The sequence below is a fragment of the Rhopalosiphum maidis genome, chromosome 1 (assembly GCF_003676215.2).
Source record: "Rhopalosiphum maidis isolate BTI-1 chromosome 1, ASM367621v3, whole genome shotgun sequence".
NCBI classification, from domain to species: Eukaryota; Metazoa; Arthropoda; class Insecta; order Hemiptera; family Aphididae; genus Rhopalosiphum; species Rhopalosiphum maidis.
The window spans coordinates 41,674,366-41,697,387 of NC_040877.1; the positions used below are offsets into that span (position 1 = coordinate 41,674,366).

The 23,022-nt window shown below is 23.3% G+C and overlaps 1 protein-coding gene across 1 annotated transcript in view; it reads left to right on the top strand.

Annotated features, from left to right (window-relative positions):
• Positions 1–23,022, top strand: part of LOC113560964 (probable G-protein coupled receptor CG31760) — a 94,754-nt gene that overhangs the window by 57,046 nt on the left and 14,686 nt on the right. Inside the window, exons 5-8 of the mRNA XM_026967108.1 lie at positions 9,878–10,033; positions 11,588–11,788; positions 15,546–15,614; positions 15,771–15,880. Coding sequence (XP_026822909.1) covers positions 9,878–10,033; positions 11,588–11,788; positions 15,546–15,614; positions 15,771–15,880 — 536 coding nt within the window. The remainder of the gene's footprint in view (positions 1–9,877; positions 10,034–11,587; positions 11,789–15,545; positions 15,615–15,770; positions 15,881–23,022) is intronic.

The window sequence follows — 23,022 nt, forward strand, 5'->3', positions numbered from 1 at the left end:
GAAAAATATAAAAATAAATTATAAAAAAAAACTTTTAAAATTGTTATTGTATCAAATATTACATACGTATAAAAATATGACATCTAAGCAACTTTTAATTTATTTTTAAACTTACATCGGAGTATAATTTTATTTAACTTTTGAATTTTTCACTTAAAAAAGTATTTCTGAACTTGTCATTTTAACTTAAGTTGGAACTTGTGTTGGTACTTATTTGTTTGTTTTATCTTTAATTTTAAAAAATTATCTAATGTACGTTTTTTTTTACAAAATGTCTTTTCTTGTTTGTTTCCCAATGACCTAAAAATAACATTAAAAATTAAGAAGATGTTATACCCGCATGTGTTGATTCTGTCTTACTAACGTACATCATAGCAAATTTGCGTTCAGTAGAATAAATTTTGTAATGTTAGCTTTAATATTAGAGTAAACTTATCTATTATCAAATTTAAAGGTAAGAATATTATCGAGACAATGTCCTATGCTTTTATTGATGTTATTATTTTAAAGTTGTAATATTTTCCATGGCTATAACTCACTTTAAAACGATACTATCAATAAAAACACATCACAATGTCTTGATAATAATCTTATCTTTACATTTTATAATAGGTAAATTTACTCTAATATTAAAGCTAACATTAAAAAATTTGTTCTACTAAACGCAAATTTGCTATGATGTACGTTAGTAAGACAGAGACAACGTAATAATATGTGGGTATAACGTCCTCTTAATAAAGTACCTGTTATTTTTATTTAATATAATCTCAATTAATCTCACAATTTAATATGTACCTTCCATTGGTTCCACTTACTTTGAATAAAATATTTTTTTGTAACAATAATTATCAATTGGATTAATACACTAAATTTAAATATATAATTACACAAAGTAGATAAACTATTTAAACATAATCAATTGTATTATTCTAAAACCGATATTATTTTATTGTTTCATAAATTATATTTAAAAACTATTTTATTCAACAAATTTATTAAATAAATTATTATAAGTTTTATAATCACTTTAAATTATTATTGTTTGTTTAATGTACTATAATATATACAAACCATAATTAAACCATAATACAAGTTTTTTTTAAATTTAAGTTTATGATGAAATTTCTTATAAAAACATGAATGCTATTTATTTTATATTAATAATTTGTAGAATTGTTTTGATTAATAATAAGTAAAATGTATCATAGTTGATTAATATAAATCATTTAACATTTTAAGTAACACCATAAAAATAGTTATTTTTTAATTTTGCGCTGATTTTAAGATAAACAACAAATAAATATCCATCACCCCGTGATAAATATTTAATTCCATTTTTGTTTTGAGTGTACGAGGAGACACCAAAATATATTTACTATACATATATAACCTCGTCAGGTAGAAAAAAGTCAAACATTTTATCTTCAAAATTAATTTTTTATAAGCGTAAACACTCACTGAAAATCATCAAATATTTTTGATGACATTTTAAAAAGCTCCATTTTAATTAGATTACACTTAAAATTATTTTTAATAGAATAATTTTTACAATCTACATATTATATTGTGCCTTTCAAACTTAATAACACATATCACAATCACTATCATATAACTTCTATATAATTCCTATAAGTTCTTCTGTTATTTTGTATCGTCTTCGAACTTTTCAGATTATTATCATTAATATATTATTTTACTTTATATTAAGCTGCTTTTGAAAATAATAAGACTTATACGACATAACCCACTAAAAACAATTGATCATTATGGTTAATACCATTGAGTATAATATTAATAGTATTTGTACTCAATTAAAATAATATTTTATTATTAATTATTAAACACAAAATTAATTTTATTATATACAATTAATTTAAAATATAAGTTATAATTAACTTATTACTAAAATATAGTGTACTAACTTAATTGATCAATGTGAATTTTTAGTACGTTTATGGCTTAAATATTGTACACTTAAAATATTACTATTGTTAGGAATGACTATGTATTGCGCTATACACGGATTTAATGAAAAGCGGAAGCACTAAATTATAGTTGTATTCGCCGTAAGTGTGTTGTGTGTGTGCTCTTAGACGTATACAATTTCTTATTTTTCTACGTATTTATTGGCTCAGTTTCATAGTCGTTCTTCATCATTTAACCATTTGCGTTTGCACTTATTAGCTGAAAAATGATAGATAACCGACAATTTGTTTGCCAATGTTTTTCTTTTATTATCCAAAAAGGTTCTGAATTCAATAGTGATAAAAACTGTCAAGTTTCTCGAATTTCTTTTGACAGTTGTTAAAAGACATTAGTTACAGACCTTTTAAATATGTTTTATTTACCCTTATGCCAAATAATATTTTTCTTAAATTCATCTTTTATTTGCCTCTTCATAAATTGAAGTTACTTAACAAAATATTTTTATATACAATTATAAACATTTTATGAACTACAAATACTATTAAATTTATTTTAAATTTAACTGAAGATGTAATTCTAATAAAATACCGACTAGTTAGTTGGTTATAGCTTAATATAGTATAAAAAGCTAAGGCGTGAGTTTTAAAACTAACATATACAAAACATGTATAATGCGTGACATTAAAATATTATACAGAATAATTAATTTAACTCGATTCAGTTGATATACACTATTAACATTCAACTGTATATACCTCTATTATTTAAAAAAAAGTTTTGTGTATTTTATCTTCTGTATATTTAATTTTTTGAATATATTAAATTCCATTTATTAAAAATTAAAGATTCATAAGTGGTGACCATTAGTTGTCAGTGTGAAGCCCCTAAGGGTTTAGAATAAGCCTCTGGAAGGTTTTGACCCCAAAGGGTCAGTTACTGAAGTGAGCTGGGGGCAAAGCCACTACTTTTTATAACAGTTTAATAATAATTATTGTAATATAATATATTATAGGAATTATATATATTTAATTTTACATAGACCAAAACGTAATAATGTTACACAAAATCTTGCAGATATTATTTTGGCATACAAACTTTTTTTTAATCTAATATTTTAGGGGAAATTGCATTAATATATAAATATTTTTAGACATTAATATAAATTAGTATACTTACAAAAATAACTCTCTAGAATGATTTAAATTATACTATGATATATGTATATAACAACAAGCTATATAAAAACATCAGTGATTTGGAAATAATTTACACACTAGGAAAGCGATACTCAACATTCCAAACAATAACTTCTATCTTGGGAGTACTTAAAAAAGTCAATAAATTCAAATTTTTAGCTTAACAGAAGTACTGAACCGTATAAAACAATTTCCAAATATTTAGTTAGGTGTAGAAGTATTAAAGTATTTTACCATAATAAAATATACTTCAGAGGAATATATTTGGTTTAGGTAGCGATATGGCGATTTTTTTCACTTTATAATTTAAATTTAGCGATTTTTATGTACTCGATAAATATATATTTTTGTAGACAATAAACTGTAATGCACTCCACTAATCAAGTTAAAATAACAATACTCTCAAAATTCAGTACTTGAGTAAAATATTACTGAATAATGAGTATTCAATTATTCATCTTGCAATTTATGTTTAATCCAAAAATGTTCTTATGCAATATACCCTACTAATAATGTATCACACAATATATCGCCATGACAATGACACTGATTATATATAACTAAATATAAGTATAGTTAATTAATGTTTATTATTATTTTAAAAGGATTAAAATATTAAGAACAACATTTCAATAAATTTCTTGGAATTTATTTACATTAATATCAATATCGTATGCGATTATTATGAACATTATATTACTTATTTCAAATTAATACATATAAATATGAGCTGTAATAAAAAAACCTAAATTGAGTAAATATAATAAATTTCTAGTAAAACTAGGTAGTATTAATTAATAATGTTTATAAGAACTCAATTACATCATAATATTATACTACAATAGTTTTATTATTAATTCGGTATTTTACTGCAACATATTTTTTATAACAATACTACAATATTAATATAAATTTATTTTTTCTTAAATGTCAGACTCATGTATAAATTAAAAATATATTATAATATTTCTCCTTGTTTTTAGTTTCTAAGTATAGAAATATACTTTTTTCTTTTAGAAATTTTATAACAGTTTGAAATAATTTCTATGATGTATTTAATTTTACAACATTTAGAATGAATTTTTAACGACATTGAATTCAATATTTTTTAGAATTTTTGATTTGATAATAATTTTTATAATTATATTAGATAGTGGTTTTTACTTATAATATTTGTTTTAGTTTCTAAGTTATTTTTTTAATCATTGCGAGATAGCTTTCTGTAATAGTATCTAGTAACAAAATTGGAGGAAACATATTTGTTTTTACATTTCTAGTTAAGGGAGATTTTCTCTAAGTTGAATTGGAATTAATTTGTTTAAGTTGATTAGGTGATTTGACCTCTGTCCATTCTTTACTATCGAAAATGTCAACGCCGTTAACATAAATTAAATAAATTAGTTCATTAGACCTTTAATTACTTCTGGATTGCATGTGTTATTTTATCGAATTATTAGTGACTCGTGATAAAATATAGGCTATATATCGATGGATTGTGACATAATTGAGTGCAATTAAGTTCAATACGATACCTATTATATACGTGTTACCGGCAGCTATTAGATGTTATGTATTACGAGTAAGAAAGAACGTATTTAAACGAAATGAATGCTCTGTACGCATACCTACTGTAAGAGAAACGTGATTTATGGTTATCAATAGATAGAGCTGCCTGAATCTTATGATGTGAAATAAAACAAAAAGCTCTACTGGGTAGCAGTTTATAATAAAAATATAACGGATTGTAAAAGTACACATTGCATGTATTATAAACTATAGTGATAATATGGTCGAATACCTTATTTAGTTATTTCCAAAATTAATGGATTTTTCGATGAATGTTAGAACTATAGAAATTGTATGTGTTTAAACAGATAATGATTTCGATTTGTTCCAATAACTAATAAGTATTTTAAAATATTCTCAGATAAGCAAAGCAATGAAACTGTACTAGTTTGATGATTGTTTTTATATTACGGTTTTATATCAGAATACAATTTATATAAACAAAAAAAATAACTTTACTTTGAGGGAAGTTTGTAGTAGAAAATTAAAATCTAAATTAAATTTTTGTAAAATTAGAAATTTCCTATTACTTTTTAAGATAAAATAAGGAAAAAAATAATGTAAATAAAACGGGAGAATTTAGGTAATTTTTGTTTTATTCAAAAACAAATTAATATAGTCTTGAAAATGTTTATATTATCATTTTCTAGAGAAAATAACATTTTAAAAGTATGTATCATACCTATTTATAGACATTTAAATATTCTACATTTTTTTTTTTTTATTTTACTATGATACAATTTATGTTTAATATGATTAAAAACATTTGAAAATGTAATATAAGTTCATCTTAACTTTTTTTTAACAACAATTTAAAAATATATCAAATATATAATTCATTAATATCTTGAAATCTCGTTACGCGTTTTAAATTAAAAGTTACGATTACTTTTAATTGTTATAAGTAATAGGTTTTAAAATATTATACAAGTTTTTTCATATATTTTCCTTACATTGATTAGGAAAAAAGATGGAAAACCGTGTTCTTTTTCATATGAGTGTTTGAATTTCAAAATTTGACAAAATTTATAAACATTTAATTTTTTTACTATCTCCGCTCAGCACTGTTTTTCATTGTCTTTAATGATTTTTCAATAAATTAAATGTTAATACATCCATGGAAGAATTCCCAAGTTTTTATAAAATGTTTAAATTTAATTTAGTTTTTTCTTTTTCATTTGTTTTAATTTACAAGAATTTATTAATATTACAATATTTAATAGCTATTATAACGTTTATGTGTATTTACAAAATTATTAAGAAATGAAAACTTTTTTTAAATTGCATGGATTTTATGTTTCATAAATAACTATTTTAATTTTTAATTTAAAATGTTTAAATATATTTTTTAAAAGACCTTTTACATAGTAGTATTTGTTTATTTGATAAAATTTATTCATTAAGTGGTTTCTATCAATAATGAATGCTGTAAAAGTTTTTACATAATTTTATGCACAATTATCCAATAATGTACTTTCGTGGAATTCGAGTTTTTTTTTGTGTATTTTATGTAATATAAATTTATATTTATTATTAATTTACCATGTTTATTATTTAATAATTTATTTTAAAATATCATAACATTAACATAAATATTAATGTCTTGTATCGTTCCGATGTGCAATGCATATTGGTATAGGTACCTAAACATCAGTTAAATCAGTGAATCTAAACTATCAGTTATCACTTACTGATGGACTTAGAGTTCCAACAACAATGGTAGGCGTTGTGCATCAATAAGCCTTTTCTTAAAAAAAAAATAAAAATATAACGTTTCTTAATCTCGGGTCATGCGTTTGAGCCGAGTTTAGGAAAAAAAAAGCAAGTGAATAAAGGGCAAAGGAAAAAAAGCAAGTGAAAAAACAAGCATATGAAAAAAAAGCGTATGAAAAAGAAAGTGAAAATTAATTATTATTATTATAGGTATAAATTATCATAAATAGTTTGTAAAAAAAAAAAAAAATCAAAGCAAACTAATTAATTAATTAAATATTTTATGTATATAATATTTTAATAAGTCATAAGTGTATTACATTTTATTTTAAAAATTGACAAATAATTATTACAAATGGTTTTAAAAAAAATAAAATCTAACAAATGTATTTATTTAAAACGTATGTGATAGGTTACGGCGTTTAAGAAATATTCAATATAATTATAATGATTATTATTATTGTATTTTGTACACAGTAAAAATAACTTTTCTTGCATATTTTCATATATATTTTTTTTTGGTTATAAATTACCTATATTAAATTGTGCTATTTTAGTGTTATCTGAATCTATCTCTAATCTAATTTTATTAATCAGAGTCCTTATAGAGAGATGATTATAGCTAATGAATTTAGAAAATCGATAATTACATCCTTCGATTTTATTATTAGTACGGTCTAAATTGTTTAGTTGTTTCGTGTACATTCCACGTAACAGGTGGGAAAATTGTGGGAATATTTCGAAATGTAGTTTTTTTATCTGGTCGTAAAATTCAAATTGGTCTATTTATTCCCGAAATATAAGTTTGATCAAAATAGTTCACTAGTTCTTTAGCTTCATCTTGCATACTTGTAATATAGTCCATTCCAGCTAGAACATCATCAACAGGTAAAAAAGCTAGAGCATCAATTTTTCTACAAAATAAACTAAAATTTTCATTCTCCGTGTATAAATTTACTAAATCAAGAGATTGTATTTTCCTATAGGTAGTTTGCGTTAAATGAAAAAAACAACCTTTTATATTTACATGTTCACCTAACATAGATGTGACTGCATTTATAGCTGCCATTTCGAAGTCAATATGAATATTAATAGGGTCTGAATATAAGTTTTGATTATGACGTGCATTAAGTAATGATTGTAACATATATTCATAAGTAGTTTGCGTTTTTTTTCTAATAAGCAATATAATGTAGTTTTATACAAATCATGAATTTTGGCTCTTATTACATATAATTGTTGAAAAATAGAAGGTGCCATTGCAAAGTTACCATCGAACATCCATGTTTCCGCCTCAGTGAGATGTTTTAACCCTTCATCAGTGGCGAATACGATAACTCTGTCTTCAATACTATCTTTTAGTAACAACCTAAGTCAATCATTTGTGAGTGCCCAGTCACATATAATTTAAATTTAAAAATAATTAATAAAAATGTTTTGTCGTAATTACATAATATATTATATTATTAATATTTAGAAATATTAAAAAATCGTATAGGTAGCAATCAATTAAATATTATTCAACTATTATAACGATTTTAATATAGTATTTTCATCTTACCTTCGATTATACAGTCATCTAAATATCTGGGCTCTTTTAAATTATTTTTTGATCATTGATTTTAAAGAGTTCCATCTTAGCTCGAGTTTCATTATCCAAACATCCAAGTTCTTCACAGTAAATCTCAATTGGATTTTTTTGACGTAGTTGCTGCCTTATGTTTTATTCCTGCTAAGCATTTATAGACTTCAACTTCATGCGTGTCTGGAGTAGCGAAAACGTTGAATTGTTATATGAGAGTATAATGAACGCAGCCGAGCTGTAATCTCGTAGCTTTGGACAGACTGAAGTCGGAGATATTATATTTGTGTAATTTTTATAATCTATAATCGGTGTGTGATTTGGAAACACATTGCTGCCGTATGCCGTTATCCGAGCTGCAGCAATAACAAGAACATTGATCTATAGATACATCGTACATAATATGCTATAGAATAGGTTATAATTAGAGCGCGGATTTGTATACTTCAAAAACCAACCGAATATGCGCTAAACAAATTATAACTTATAATCAATAATAGTAATTTTTGTTATTATACACGAGGCGATGCACTATAAAATGTTTAACTTTTTTTTTTTGTTTAGATTTTCCATAATAATAAAATGTAATACACTTATGACTTGTTATAATATTATATACATAATATATTTAATTAATGAATTAGTTTGATTTGATTTTTTTTTAACAAACTATTTGTAATAATTTATACCTATAATAATTGGTTTTCGCTTTCTTTTCCATTATACTTTTTTTTTTCCTTTGCTTTTTTTTCTTAACCCCGTTTAAGCCCTACGTTGAGTGCCACTTTGTCGATCACTTAGCTGATCCTTCGCGGTACACAAATAAAAACTAATCACACACAATTTAAAATAATATAAGAACTTTATTAAACCGTGGCGATCTATACATCGATCGTATAGAGCGGTCACCACTGAAGAACCCCTTTTCTCCTTCTTTTATTTCTTTTATTTATTATATGCATAATAATATTGTCCTAGTTTAACCTAGTTTCCTATGTTAATATACTTAATTGTTATTAGCCTACAAATATTTACTAACTATGACTTATTGCTATACTCGGTCACTTTATTACTAATTACATAATTGTTTTATTAATTTAGCTGTATACGTACAGTTATCAAATGCATAATACAACAACTATAAATAGTTGAAAACAAGACCCTAATAAAGTAGTATGCCGAACATGGTATTAGTAACGAATATGATGTTAGACATAAGTATCATCGATATGTTGTAAAAATGTAATGTTTCAAGTTTTTATGAAATATTTTAAACTTCAAACAATACATGCAACATTTGAATATATTTAATTTCAAGAATAATTTTCAATACTTAAAAACGTATTGAGTTTTGAGTTTTCAGAGTAAAAATGTATTAATGCTGACCAACGAGTCAAAGTATATACAGGATATATTAAACTCCTGCTGAACATTTCACTCGAACCAAAAAGTTTAAATACCATATGATAAAATATATTTGATATTGTATGCATTATACTTACGGGCACACTTTGTTATTCAAAATTCATTTTATACAATTTTAATAAAAATTAAACCATAGAACTGATTTTAAAATTATTACGAAATTACTATACATTTTTTCTTTTGTTTTATTTTTGCGTGGAGTTTAAAACACATGCTGTCAATAATTATTGGTTAATATTATTTTATTAATGAATTATTGTTATTATTCAAAATATTTATATTATGTATAAACACTTATTAGTTTATTATATCAATGTATGCATATAATTGTGTTATTACGTTTAAAAAATATTTTGGTATTTGTTATCATTTGTTATTCACAGCATCCATACTTAATGCGGTTATACTAATATTGTATATTGTTATAATATTAAATTAAATTGTTTTTTTTTTTTTTTTTTTTTTTTAGTGTGTTCCTGTTTCGGGTTTGGGGTTTCGAAGAGGGAGTTACAAATGTATGTGCCGTCGAGGTTATTACTTCCCCGCTCCCAAATACGTTGGGCATCCCGGAAACAGGTATTTCAATGGAGTCATTATTGAAGAGGAGTATGAAAAATTGATGCAGGTAAGTGTTCCATATATATTGCGTGTATATACACGATATATAACAATACACAATGAAATTATATAATATATATAGCATAAAACATAATATGTATATGTCATCCCAATTTTAAATTCATTCCGAAATTGTTCATAAAATTAATGAATTTATCTTTTACACGTAATTACATAATATGGATAATATTTCACGAAACAGACTCGGACATTTAGCAATACGGAACTCGTTCCATAATGTTTACAGAGATGTATCTGCACAGTCCACATCATTTAATACAAAATAGAACAATTTTAATATAAGTTTCAATAAAATATATTAACTAAAAAGTAAAACTATTTATAAAAAGCAATTATAAATGCTCGTTTATTATTCAGTAAAAAAAAAAAAAAAAATGTAATGAATAAGAAATGCAGAACAAACAATATAACTCTTGCAAAAAACATTAAAACGTAATAGATCACTGCAAATTATTAAAATAAAAAAAGTTCTATTCATCAAATTTAAAATTTAAAAATAGAAAATTGCAATATTCTTCTGTAGAATTTTCTGGCGTTAATAGGCTATGTTATTTCATTAAGCATAGAATTTGATCTGTGCGCGTCATATTAAAAACAATAGTTAAAATATACAAAAGTAAAAAAATCAAAAAATTAACTAACTAAACTCGGGTGTCGCTTATTATTTTTATGTTTCAATTTTTACCTATTATTACTAGAATTTATAATTTACTTTAATAAATACTTTAAAATTATATTTAAATAGTTTTAAATGTTTTAACCGAATTAAAATTTTAAACGAGTGTTTGTATTTAAAAATTGAATAGGTGGGTTTCCTACTTATTGGGTATCATAGATTCGGCAATTATCACAGAACAAATTCCATACTACAACCTAAAATGTCCGTTTCATGAAAGTTGTGTATATTGTGTAATTACGTTATATGACGTAATAAACAAAACTATATTTTATGTTTTATTTTTTTATTGATATTTTGCTTCAACATCAAATGTTATATGATATTCGTTATAATATAATACGTCAAGTTTACATTTTTCATAGCTTTTGATCATTAAAATGTCGAATATATTCTACAAATGCAATTAATTTACACGTGAATATTTTAATATTTTGTTTATATTTTCACCATCCTAACAAAAAAATATTTATCTTAACGCTTTGTCTTGGCTGATGACATCAAAACTATATTTTAAAACAAAACATTTTGTATTTCGAAACAGTAACAAAATTGTCCATTGGGTGTGATTTCCGCAACATTTAAAACATAATATTATAGGTATTTAAAATGAATACGAATTGTAGCTGGTGGAAGATAATAATACTATATATCAAAATATTCAATGAAATATTATATTCTTACAATTTTATACTGCAATACCAAACGAGTGATATTTTATGTTTTTGTTTTTGGTACTTTCCTACCTTTGCAGTATTATTATTTGTTTGACGACGGTATAGTTCTGAAGTTGTAGTCACATTCGTAAACAAAACGTGCTTAGATTAAAAGTGTACTTTTTTTTTCATTTTAATTTATCAACAGGGGAAACCAAATAACTACAGCCAACATAGCATGTTCGAGTGTTTGCGATGTGCCGAAGGATGCGACGAGTGCATTGACTCCAGTCCTTGTATAGCGTCCTTAAACTGGGTACTCCGTTCAATTATACTAGTGCTCTCTCTGGTGATTATAGGATGCCTTCCGCTGGTCGTGTTCTTTACGTGGAAATACGGACATCTAAAAGTAATCTTGTGCATTGATTAACTTAATAATATATATAATCTATTATAATATTATGACATAATATTGTTATTATTATTATTTATTAATTGGCCTATATACTATGACTGCTTAAACCTTATAGTAATTATTGGAATATTTTCACTAATTTGGTTTATCTTAATTCTTTAATATAGAAAAAAATATTAATATATTTAAATTAATATAAATGTAATATATTTTAATGTTTATAAATTAAATACACGTGGTTCTAAAAATGAAAACAGAAGGAAAATTGAAATAATAATAATAATAATGTTATTTCTAATACTTACTTATAATTTAGACTATTAAAATGTATTTCATATTATGTTTAATGTATTATTGTTACTATGATCATAATAATCTATTATAGTCTCTACACTTATAAATAAAGTAGACTTTAAAGGAAGATAATGGTTAGCTAAAATATGTATTTATTACTGAAATCCGAAAACTATAAAACAACTCATGTTGTTGTACCTTTTTCAATAATATTACTCTCGAGTTTCGAGGACGTAAAACTTATATTATTACATTTTACTATACACAATATTTTCAAAGTATTTAGTTAAGTGTTAAGCTATTTCTCATTAATATCACTAACCTGTTTACACACCACACTATTCTAAAATTAATAGGTAGGTATTGACTTAATATCAATAATAAAATGTAATATACATATTTTATACTATTATTATAACAGTTAATAAATAAATGAGATATTACAAATAGAAAATAATAATTCCATCTACTGTGTTACTAACAGTAAAATATATAATAAAATGTACTTTTAGTAGTTGTATGGCTGATTTACCGTTTCCACTTAAAATCGATTTTAATATGAAATTATTTATCATTGAATTAACGCTTAACATATCCACAACAATGATTTACTTAATAACAATGTTTTTACTAAGATGATTATTTATAACTTGAGTAATAATATGTTTCATGGATCAAGTTTGATGATAAAGACTATTTCATTCACTGATACTGTTCCAATGACAGGTTTTTTTTCAAATAAACGACTTTATGTTGACTGTTCAAATTAATTTCGAGAAAGACTTGAGAGATTCTTACAATTAATTAAGTGTAGGTCACGATAACGAACGCTTCGTCTTAGCGCACATTATGAACTATAAATTATATTAGAATGCCTCGTTTATCATTGATATTCAAATTGTGACATATTGTAGTTTATTTCACCGAGAGATAAAATATTGAGATTGAGATTATGATGTATGTTGATGTAATGAATATAATTCTTAACGTAAAACTCGTGTTTATTTAGTGATTCTAAAATCAAATTCAACCTAATCTCAAATTTCCATAAATAGAGTATACCTCGGCCTCGAAATTATTAGTTTATTGGATTATATGTGTAACATGTTTATTTTATAAGTTAAACAACAATGTTATTTGTAATCATGGAAAATATATCAATAGCTCGGATTAGTCTCTCATAAGCTATGTGAGAAATGTGTGATGATAGATAAAATAGAAGTTAAATTAACATTTAACAACTGACATTTTTTATGTTTTTTTCGTTATTAATTCTAGTTGTTCGGTATATAAATAAATACTCACAGAGTAACTCACAAAAAAATAAATAGATGTACAATTATTATTATAGTTGCTATTATTATACTTGTCGATTTAGTTTATGAAAAACATCAATCAATTTATTAATAGAAATATAAATTTATAAATACCTAATTTTTAAGTTGAATTTATTTTATTTATCTTTAATTAACTTTATCTATCAAAGCTGAAGATTATATACACAGACCAACGATATAAGTGCTTTGATAACAATGCTGCTGTTGTTGTTTCTCTTGTTTATTGATAAATAACTATATTCTCAAAGTTATATTTAAATACATTGAGATTTTTCTATCAAATATAAAACATAATAATATAATATAACAAAAATTACCATATGTATAATTATTATTTTAAAATGTTGTATCTAAAAAAACTCAATACCAAGTTAAGGGCAACTGTCAATTATTATTACTAATCACATTATGATAATAATTAATTATACATCATTTTTTGACATTAAATCGTTAAATAATACTTTAAATCAAATAGTATTTTCAATAATTATTATAGTTATTTAAATTATAAAATATCCATAATTAAATAATCTTATTACTTATTAAATTAATTATAATTTTTTTTAGCATAAAATATTTTTAAGTTAATAACATAATAATACTATTATTATACATATCTAATAGGTAAGTTTTGTAAGATTTCAACTAAAAAATCTGACCATAATATCATACATAGAACGTAATATACTCCTTATTATCACATAACGTACGTATCACCAAATAATACCATACGTAGTAATACGTAGTTAACAGTAGTTAACGTAGTAAACACACACACTACTATACATATATTAATACTACATAAATAGTACATACTATTAATGTCGTTTATAACATTAAAATACTTAAATTAATTATTATAAGTATTTAAACAAATATAATATATTTCATATATTAAGTTAATAATTATTACATATAATTGATAAACATTGTAATAGTTGTGTTTGTGAATAATATAATAGTAATAACAATAATAAAAATTGTATAAATCTCAATTGTCTATAAATAGCTTAAATGAAAATGTCAAGTATTTATAATGATTCATTTTTGAGTTATAGCAAAATAAAAAATCGATTTTTTCGAAAACTGTTTGTGCATAAAATTTCCATTTTTCCGTTACTTTTTTAGACGCTTTTGAAAACTACTGGAAATTTCCTTCTTAGTACAAACTAGATACAATTTATTTTTTAAAGAGAGTCTGAAGTCAAAAATCAAAGCACTATTAATTATTACTACCCCAAAACGTGATAATAGACACACACACACACACACATACCCACACAAAAACATACATCATTGTAAAATCAATAAATTCATCACTCCGTTTAGAATTTAAAACATTAAAGCTCTAAAAATTTGTGTATTAAAAAAACAGCCAATTATACATTAGTTAAAGAAAAATGAAAAAAAAAACATTTATGGGAAGGTGCCTTTTTAATTTTTATTTTCAGAATATTTGTTATCGTTTATTTTACATTTAACTTTTAAAACAATTCATTATTCTCTTACACACGGGAAGTAAAAAATTCCAAATTATTTTGGCTTATTATTAAAATAAATTATAAATAAAATATTATTACTAATTTATAATTTTAAATGTAATATAATATAATTTAAGTATAATAAATTATAGCTCAATAGTTGTATGATTCAAATATTTTATACAAATAATGTCCAGTATATTTATTGGTATTAGAACAATTATTTATAAAAAAAAATAATAAAATAATAGCACCCGTAATATACATGAATGATAAAAACGCAATTATAAATATTTAATAATAAGTTATATTATGACTAGAATATAGTGCAACAAAATCACATTGTAAAATGAAAATAGCCACATTAATCAATACACATAGGTTTTATTATTATAAAAATTATTTATTATTTATTTATAAACATTTTGTCTGGTATAGCGTTTTACTATTCAATAATACTCAGGTACGTTTGTGGTATATATAAAAAAAAATTAATCATTGTGTAAATAATAACGATTAACATTAAAATCTTTCTTCTATACTTAGGTAATGGAATAGTAACCGTATGATTTAATTATTATACACTTATAGATAGTAAACTATTTCTTATAATATAATACTTTTAATTTAATATTATAGGTGGTTCGAGCAGCTAGTCCTGCATTGCTAAGAGTTATTGCTCTTGGAGCGTTCTTCATATATGCCACGGTAAGTCACATCAAGTTTAATTATATCGCTCACAATAATCGATTTACCTTAAATGAACTGCATTGTACGATACATAAAGTATATCAACTTAAAGTTTAAATGAATCATTCATTAAGACTTTAACTTTATAATGATAATTACTAAATACATTTATAGATGATTGTAATGTATCCAAAACCAAATGTGATTACTTGTATTGCTCGTGTTTGGCTTCGAGAAATCGGATTCTCACTCACCTATGGAGCTTTAATGCTCAAGACATGGAGGTAAGTCTAATAGTGTTTTTGAAACAAATTAAATAATGTTATAGATAGCTAGCGTTAGTAATTACATACCTATAATAGAATAGTTTATAAACACATTCAATTTGTGACAGATAGAAATCTTAAAATAAATTTAATACAGCATCAGATGTTTTTTCTTTTTTATTATTAATACCTTGATTACCTATAAGTTAAAATTTAAAGCACATATAACTAAGATAATTGAAATAAATTTATTTATTAGTTATAGTTAACTGATCAAATTCAATCATAATATTTTAATCTACTTAATATATATTATAAATAACATAGTAAAAGTAGTTAAGAGTATTGTTCATATTATGATATATTATATACATTGATTGAACAAAACTAATAACTCAAGAATATGATTACTAATGTTGGTAAAATTATTTGATAAATCAGTTAAATACTGATTTAATATTATATTTAGGTATACAGTTTATTTAATCATATAAATCTATATAACTTGTGAATTTTTTTATTCCATGCTTGCAGTTTTATTAAAAAGTATGAAAGAATGTGGTATTTATCTATTATTAAAAACATCCTTTAGAGTAAAATTTCAAGTACATTATAGACTTATAGTTTCAAATTATACACAATAGATATATAACATAATTTCAAATTTAAATTATGTAAATTAGATATTTAATATATTTCATAATATTAAAATAATATTAATTTATTACTAATCCTCAATATGGCCATACTGATAAATTACAAAAATTGAAGTTTTAAACTTTATTGTATAAATTGAGGAATTCAATCTATTATGATTTATAAGACTATTAATATGTATATAATTTATAGTGTTAAACTCGATGGAAAGTAGCAGCGATACTTGATTTAAAGGACAGTACTTTCCACTTATATTTTTCTAATGCTACCAGCGTGTCAAAAATTTCATTTATAAGCGTATATGATATAAATCTTTTATCAGCTATTATGCGCCTATTTTCTAGTGGCTCAATTTCACATACAATACCCACTTCACTAAGAGAACAATTTTGTAAACCTATTTTATTACTTTATAGAAATTTACAATATTTTATAGGACCTTTTATTAAAGTTTAGTATTGCATTTGATTTTCGAAGTTCGAATACGAAACAATCTGCATATGTAAAGTTTAAGTTCACAGGTGGATTCGTTTATACATTTTTGAGAACTTTGTAAATAGTAAAGTTTTTCCTAAAAGTTGTTTCTCATAAAATGTCCAAGACTTACAACTAAGTAATTTTTTAAACTTCATATTAATAATTCTGTTGTTTAAAAACATACAACTAGATATATATTACCATACTCAAATCAATAAATAAATATTATTCAAAATAAAATACTAAAATAATTTGTTATTATTTATTTAAGTTATAATTTATATATTATTATTATTAACAATAATAACATAAATTATTTTGATATATTATTTCAACGTAGGTTTAATATATTGATAGCTAATTCATTGAGATAATAGTATTTTTATCACAAATGTAGTACATTAATTCAAGTATAATTATTTTAACCTTCATATATATATATATATATAACCAGGTAAATCGTCCTAATTTATAATTTTTTGTTGAGTGGAGAGTGAAATTGAATAAGTCAGTAGGTCATTAATAATGTACTAAATTGTAATTTATGATGAAACATTACTTACAAAATGATCCTTTGCTAATAAACGAAAACGTTTAATTTTGTTCCATCCTCTATTTCTAGCTACTTCTCAGCTATTTTATAGCTGATTTTTAAAAATATTTGTAATACGAAATTTTAAAATAATCTTTTTTATTTTTTGATAAACGTATCCTACCTATACATGATTAAAGTTAAATACTGGGTGAATGTATAGGGATGATCTTCATTTAATATGAAATTAATATAGTGACTTGGCAGGTGAAAATTAACATAAAGAATTCGGGAAGAATTTAAAGGATTCACCCCATGCAACCAACAAATTTATGTCATGGATCATTTTTTAAAAGATAGTTATCGAAAATTTACAAGTAGTTTACGTCTTATAACATCAGCAAAAAGTAGGTGCTTGGTATGATGGAAAACAGAGAGAGTGAAATTTATGAACGACAAACAGGAGAGGTAATAGTAAAGCATCTTGAGAAATATTCGATGTCAGACAACATAGTTGGTTATGAAATATAGATAGAAATATGTAGGGAGGAATTTGTTAAACATGAGATCGAAACCATAAAAGGGAGAGATCACCTATTAAAAATAGTTATGTCAATAGTTTTTATTAATGAAAATTATCTGTACAACTAAATTATTTGATAAACGCCGTATAGATTGTGTAAAATTACTCTTTACATGAGAAAACAGTAAGTATATATAAAAAATTAGGACAAGATTTTGTTGAGAAGTAGAACGACTCATATAGAAGAAACATTGTGCTTCGTCAAAAAAGTGGTCGAGGGGTAGATATATAAAGTAGACGATTGTTGTTATCAACAATTTTAGACAAGTGAGATATAATCTCAAATCTAATATGATATTACGCTTATGACGTTTTGTGAGTTACCTATCCCCAGTATAATAGTTATAGAATCAATTTTGAGTTCAGAGGGGAATACCATTCATGAATGTTTTTTAAGTATGATAAAGTAGTAAATATAAGTTTTAAGAAATAACATCCTTGGCGTTGAATAGTACATTTTTCTCTTTAAACGTGTTTTTTGTATTGTGTTGTTATTCAAAAAACATTAATCATAATTCATGAAAACTTGAAACAATCCACCATCACATTAATTTTCATTTTATATACGTAAGTTTTTCGTTTGTCAATTTTTTAATTTTAAAAATACATTCGCACAACAGTTTGAAGAAAACATTCCTTACAGACATTTCAAATTCAAATTTCAATGAAAAAAATTATTGTAGTTGTTTTGTTGTATTATAAAAGTGTTGTAATGTAATGTAGGTACTGAAACTTTCCACTATTATGTATAAAATTATGTACCTATTTAACAAGAAGGAATTTTCAAAGTCTTATTTAGATTTATTTTTTATGGTTTTTACCTCAAACATATTACTATCAGTTATTTTATGTAGGTATTAATTAATAAATTAAAAACAGAAGGTAATTATACAATATTATGAAATAAAATAATAATAATTACTATTATATGATTTAGTTTCATAACATTTTTTTAACATACTTTATAACTAGTAAAATAAATAAATTACCAATAACAATTTAAATACAAAATACTGACCTACTCATCTACTGAATGACAAAGTACATTAAAAATTTCATACTATATATATAAACGTTAGGTAGATAAACTATATTATATTATGATTTATAATTATTAAGAATTACTAACACCACAGATTAAAAATTTAAAAATTTTTTGAAATGTAATGACAATAGAGGTTTAGGTTATTAAGTGGACGGCAATTATTGTAAAGTGTATTAAAAAGTAAATAAATATGTTTACAATTAAATAAAATAGCTTTCATTAAGTGTCTAACTTAAAAAAAATGTCTCACATTCCCATAAAAAGGTGTTGGGTATTTGATTTGATTTAATCACATAAGATTGTTTAAGCTTTGTGTCATATAATCAAAACCACATTTTATAAAAGATTATTAAAAGTCATTATTAATTTTTTCAATTGAATAAATTAATAGGTCCTACCTATCAAACTTTAATAATAGTGTAACATATATCTACTTATAATATAATTAACCCGTCAGAAGGCGCGTTAGTGTTTGTAACACGATTAGGCGCGTATTAGCGCGGCGCTCATTTCTCCTATTTTTACTATTAAAAGTGGTTATTCGAAGTATAAGTAAAAGTTCTAATATGAATAATTAATTAGGATCACTATGATTATTTATCGTCAGGAAATTCCTGTACATAGCACATATACGTTACAGTTATTTATTATAAATCTGAATATGCTTCCGAGCCCGATCGACGGGATTTACATATAGTACATACGGCGCGGCACTCACTTTTGTCGGGACCGGTCATTTTAATCCATTGTAATTTCAACACAAAACTTTGTATTTGGTTATATTATTTATAGATAAATTCCCAGGTATGATAACATAAGGTATAAATAGATGTCAACAATATTATAACTAAATTAAAACCAATAATGGCGAATATAGAAATCAAGTGAGCGCAGCGCTCATACGCGACTACTGACGGGTTAAATATAAAAACTTAATATTACATTTTTATCCTCTAAACAAATTTATTGTATACAATTTCTATATAAAATCGAACATAATACTAATATAATACTAACAAAACAATGTATATTATATACATCTACATAGATGTTTTTTTTTGTCAATAAATTAATAACTATAACTGTGTTCAATGGCCAATGTCCATCCTTGCCAAATCTTCAATGTTAATTGAAATTGGCCATCTGGACCGTTGCCAAAATATCGGATATTCGTTCTAATAAGAAAATACGCCCTCTAACTATTTTTAATATGAAACCGCATTACATTTTAATTTATAAAGATTAATACAATACACCAATTTCAAACTATATTTGTACCTAATTCATAATATTTTTTAAAACTTGAGCGCTAAAATGTTTGTAGTCATATAAGTATCATAGCGATATAATTTAATTTATATTAGTACCTGTTATATTATTTTAGAAACGACACAAATGATATTTTTATTATTTGAAAAATAAATAAAAAAATATGCTTTAATGCAATTTGCAAAAATATCAATTTATATTAATTTATTATTCAAATATCTACTTACAAAATTGTGTTTAAATTAAAATAATCACCCATTATAAAATGTTTAACTATTATTAAAACAATAATGTTATTTATCTCAAACAAATTATGTTATTTTGTTGGTATTCAAAAAATACTTACCATAAAAATTTAAATCACCATCACTTAAATTATCATTAAATTTAAAAAATATTGAAACTAATTTTTATATATTTAAGATTTTGAGCGGAGCAATGGATGTAAAGATTTTACTATGATGTATTTTGTTTTGTGTGTGTGTGTGTGTGTGTGTGTGTGTGAGTGTGTGTGTGTGTATGATTACACAATAAGTTTTAGATAAAATAAATTGATTATTGAAAAATGGTGTGATTTTGGTTATATTTCAACGAATTTTAAGCTTTTTATAAGCATAAAACATTTTTATTTTTTTTTTTATCAATATTGATTTAAAATTATTTTCTAGGTTCTTGGAAATTTAATACGATGATCCTCTTTATTGAAAATCTATAGTCACAATACTTTTTTTAACCATTTAAATTTTGAATTTTGACAAAATTCATAAAACTTTAGAAAATTAGTATATTATTTTGTTGTTAAAAATTGATAATAATTTTTGTTTTTACACCTTGTATTTAAAAATGTGATACTCCCAAAATTCTTTTTAGAGCATTTCAAGTTCAAATACTTACGACATTTGTTAGATACCTGTAAAATAATTATCTTCTCAAACAACTTTTTATGTTTTATTATACTTAAAAACAAAAATTAAATACTAATAAATACTTGAATGTTTCACTAAACGTTTTTATTACTATTTTCATTATTAAATAAAAATTTTAAAAATGTTTAATTTTTCCAGTTATTTATTGTAATGATAATTGTATTATTTATTTTTTCTATAATTATCGATAAATATTATTCGCTGGATCAAAATTCTTGAAAATTTAATACAGTATCCCACAAAAGTTATTATATTATCTGTATAAAAATATTAAAAATACATAGTTAAGAAATTGACGAACTTCTTCAAATCGTAAAAAGTTTTAAACTATTTTGTAATTAAAAATGTATAAAAACTTTTTTTGACAATTTAATATAAGATTCTTCATGAGTCGATTAAATTGAAACCATAAAATCTAAAAAATGTAATAAAGAAAATTATTTTTATAGACATTCTAAGTTTTAATTTGGACAAAATTACTTATTTAAACAATAAATAACGATATATTAATTACTTTATTTTAATTTAAAAACATTAACTATGGAAACTTACTCTTTTATATATTTTATATTATTATCGTTCTTATTATAAACAATAATATTTTTGGTTTATTTTAAAATATTATCTATTTATAAGTACTATGATTCTATCTTTCTATATTTCTTTTATTTTGATTTAGGTACATAAAATAATATAATATGGTATTATATTATTTCAATAATTAAATACTTATAATATAATAAAGTAAAAGGAATATTTCCGGATAAAATTATATCATCCTACTATAATTATATAAGTAAATCAAATAAACATATCACTCTTTGATATATGCTGATAGACCTGATTTCGAATTAAATCCTGTGATAATTATGAAAACTTCCTCTTTTACAACGTCAACTGTCAACTAGCACTGTCAAATAGTATTGGAATATATTTTTTTCTTTCTTTAATTATATGCAATTACAAATAGTAATTGGTCAGCTAAAATTAGTTTGTATATTAATCTCACTTGCAATAAAATTACAATATGTATTTTGTATTCATAATTTTTAATTAAAAACATAAAAATTAATTAACTTTTGTAAAATATTGTTAGCCTATGAAACAGATTTTATACAGCTCAGTTGCATAAATAATTAAATATATGCTTTGAATTTATTTGATGTACTTTATTCTTTTGGAAAAACGTTGTACTCACTAATTATGCATGATTAAATATCATTATACATTCCCCCTTTGTTATACTATATACCTAAATTATTATTGTATCAGTCGCATTCTAACAACGTTAAGTCTATAATACATATATTATATAGGTACTTATTTGAGATACAACTTTCTTCATTAGGGCCGCATTGATTATTGATACGCTTTAGGTAGTAACAATCATAATTATTATAACATATATATTTTTTTAATATTACTCAATTGTCCTACATGCATACACAATATATTATGTACAAATAATTTCGCTCTAATAATAAAATGTTCTTGAAACTTAATCAAAAAATGTCATTGATTTTTCACTTAACTAAACTGTTATATTATTTAAGTTGGCCAGACTTAATTTCACAATGATACAACTATACTTTATTATATTATATATTTTGATTTATTATTATGGACTATTTTCGTGTTTCGCTTAAAACGATTGGAGAAAAATAAAATAAA